This window comes from Epinephelus fuscoguttatus, linkage group LG7 (genome assembly GCF_011397635.1).
Source record: "Epinephelus fuscoguttatus linkage group LG7, E.fuscoguttatus.final_Chr_v1".
Classification (NCBI taxonomy): domain Eukaryota; kingdom Metazoa; phylum Chordata; class Actinopteri; order Perciformes; family Serranidae; genus Epinephelus; species Epinephelus fuscoguttatus.
The window spans coordinates 8,444,755-8,448,297 of NC_064758.1; the positions used below are offsets into that span (position 1 = coordinate 8,444,755).

Genomic DNA, 3,543 nt, shown 5'->3' on the forward strand with positions numbered 1-3,543 from the left:
GCGAGCCGACAGGCTGTTAAACATTTTTGAAAAACTTGTTGATAAGTTTTAATAAAGATCTGAATTCTGTTATGATGGCATCAGTATATTCACAACAAAACAAAAACAGTCATATACAATTATTAACAGTCAACAAGTCATGTAAATCAGCCAGAAGAAAATAACAGAACAAAAGAACATGTACATGTATCTATCTATCAATCTATCTATCTATCTATACAGACATGAAGGGAAATGTCAATCAGACATAAGAAAAAGAACGACAACAAATGAACACTTATCTATCCATCAACTATCTATCATTGATCGATCTATCTATCCACATATCTTATGAACATTTCAGGTGTAATCATGTTCATTAAGGCGTGCAGGTAGGTGCTGGGGAGCAGACAGCTGTGCAGTGACCCTTCCAGCTTCCCTGACAGCTCCCTGGCATCTGCGGGGACCTCACATTCAGGGCCCAGATCTTGCTCCTCCTCCTCCTCCTCCAGGATGTCACCCACTGCCACACAGATGTTGTGGAGGATGCAGCAGGCAGCAACCACCTTCGGTGCAAACAGAGGCCGGATCTCCAGGGCCCTCAGGAATATGGAGCGCCAGCGTGTTTTTAGCATACCAAAGGCACGCTCGATGATGGTCCTGGCTCTGGCATGGTGCCTGTTGTACCGCACCTGAACTGCACCTTTCAGTCAAAATTCAGGTAATGAATATAATGTATTTCAAAGTCAACAAAGTGACAGTTTTGTGTTTGTGTGTGTGTGTTCTTACTTCCTACAGGCTGGCGGCATGGCGTCGTGATGGCCACAGGACGCTGGAGGCAAGGGTATCCTCCATCTCCCAGTAGAAAGTGCCCAGCTGGTGGATACAGGGCCTGCTTGTACATTGGCCATCTCTGGAGGACCAGCGCATCATGCACAGACCCTGGACTGCCAATGTATACATCCAAAAAGGCACCTTTGAAATCACAGATGCCCTGCAGTACAATTGAGGGGAAACGCTTTCTATTGATGTAACTTTTCTTGTGTGGTTCTGCAGGGGGAATTATCTTAATGTGGTACCCATCGATGGCACCAGCAGCACGGCGGAATGCCTCATGGCCAGCAAGGTGCTCAAACCCAGCCCCCACCACCTCCATCTCTTCACGTTTGGGGAATTGAATCACCCGATGGATTGGGGTGATCATTTCCTCCACAACATTGTGGGCAATTCTGCACACAGTGGAGAGTGGCATTCCAAATATGTCTGCAGCCACCCTGTAAGAGGCACCACAGGCAAGCCAGTAAATGGTCACCAGCACCTCCACCTCATGGCTCCATCCATGGGCCTTCTCCCTGGGCAGCATCTGCACCAGCATGTTGATGCTCTCCCTGGAGAGCCTGAAGGCTGGCTTCAGGTCAGCCCCAGAGAAAAATGCTGCAAGGATGGGCACATCCTCTTGGAATTTTGCATAGTGCTGCGTGGGACTTTGGTCCTGTTCCTGTTTTTAAAAGTAGAAAAATCAGAATAATGAATCTCTTTTTAGAAATGTTGTAACATTGTTAATGTAATTGTTGTTCTTGGTATGTATTCTTTTGCTTATTTATGTGTTTTTATCATTCAGTATTGATTTTAATTTAAGTATTTATTGTAATTTATTTATTGTATTTAAAGATTAATTGTCTTTATTGTAGTATTTATTCAACAGCATTTTAAATATTGATTATCTGATATGAATTGTATACCTGATGTCTGAAGTGTGGCTGAATAAACTTTCCCTCTTAACATCTGACCTGTTTGATCCATTTATATTGGCGAGGACAGACTAAATGAGAAACTGCTGTCAGTATAATCCAGTACAGTTCAACAGCACCACAGTCTACAACTCAACACTTCAGCATAATGTTAGACTGAATACAATATTAAACTGCTTTTGTTTTTTCTAGGTGTACCAAGTAAACTGTCAAGTGTTGGGAATAGAATGATTTTATGTGTTTTACTATCAGTTGTGTTTCACTATATAAGTTTTAGATATGTGAACAATGAGAATACTGAGATGATTTCAGCTGATCTGAATGTGTTTGCTTTGCAGAAGTGGAGAAGTACAGGAGAGGAAGAGACATGAAGTCTGAGGAGCACATATCGCAATGCTTAGATAATTAGTTTCATATATGGTAAAAAGAATAGAAAGTGATGTACAGATAGTAAGGTACAGCACGTGTAGGGAGTTGTGTTGTTCTCTTGTCTTTCAAAACAGGAACCACGCCCCCACCGCCAGCGGGAAGGAGTCAGATTAACACGAGGCAGGGGCGTGGTGTGGTGAAGGAGGAAGTGGAACTGCCAATGAGAAGAGGACAACGCCTTGCGTGCACAATGACACTCTGTTACGCTCAAATATACTGGGTCAGGGAAAGGACAGGAGGTCAGACTTCGTGAACTGACACACCTTTGTTGTTCGTCAGGGACGTGAAGTTGAGACCCAGAGCTCTGTAATTTTATTCCTTTAATGCTTAATAAACTACATTAACTGAGACCGAATATCTTCTCCTATTGCTTCATTAAAGAACACGCAGGACTGAGCTCACACATAGCACATTAGAGAGTAGGATGAGACTCTTAGTCCAACACAAGTCTCCATAAAAATGTAGACAGAAAGCATAATGGTGAGACAAATGCAGTGATGGACAGTAACTAAGTATATTTACTCAAGCAGCTACTGTACTTAAGTACAAATTTGATGTACTTGTACTTTGTGTGTTTCCATTTTGTGCTACTTTATACTTAGAGGGAAATACTCTACATTCTACTCAAGCTACTTTTATTTGATAGCTATTGTTACTTTTCAGATAGTTTGTTTTATATGTTGTAAGTTTCATATTTACAAGTTGATGTGCGTTGTTATACATTAGACTAGTACACCAGTGAAAGGTGTTAAAATTAGTTCAGCATTTAAATGTTGCTTACATGTAGCCTACGTGTAAAGTGATCAATTAATACTCAATACATATTCATGTATATGATGATTACATCACTTGAAATTGGGTCACTCTGCATAATGAGTACATTTAACTTTTGATTTTAAGTAGGCCTACATTTTACTGACAATACCCATATACTTTTACTCAAGTCAGAGTTTTTGTTCTTTGTTGTGATATTACTACTTTTCCTGGGTATTTTGTCCACAACTGGACAAACATATCAAACAATAGAGACATGCAAGCATCGCACGTCTCATCCTCATTCTCTGCTGTCGTTCTCGGATCTGCCTCCTCAGCTGGGCAGCCTCCTCCTCAGCCTGCAGGTACAGCAATCCTGCTGCAATAACTGCGCCAAGACCTGCCCTTTGATCCATTTCAGTGTTCAATATCCAACTCGCCAATGCTCACGCTAATAACCACCAACTCTCCACAAACTTTTCCCTCCGCACCTGGCTTTTAATTACACATAATCAGAGGCCAGGTGCGGGAATTGGATAGGCCTATAGATTAAACATGATCAAAAGCCAGCTGCAGGGAAAATGTTTCATAAGACATTTTATGAAAATATTTTGGCTATTTATGTTTTGTG

At 41.5% G+C, this 3,543-nt stretch overlaps 1 protein-coding gene across 1 annotated transcript; it reads left to right on the forward strand.

Moving 5' to 3' along the window:
- The first annotated feature begins 222 nt into the window (after window positions 1–222).
- On the forward strand, window positions 223–1,845 carry LOC125891257 (uncharacterized). The gene is made up of 2 exons (XM_049580354.1): window positions 223–934; window positions 1,036–1,845. The coding sequence occupies exons 1-2, from the start codon at window positions 798–800 to the stop codon at window positions 1,505–1,507; spliced, it is 609 nt and encodes a 202-aa protein (XP_049436311.1). The 5' UTR covers window positions 223–797; the 3' UTR covers window positions 1,508–1,845.
- Window positions 1,846–3,543: the final 1,698 nt, after the last annotated feature.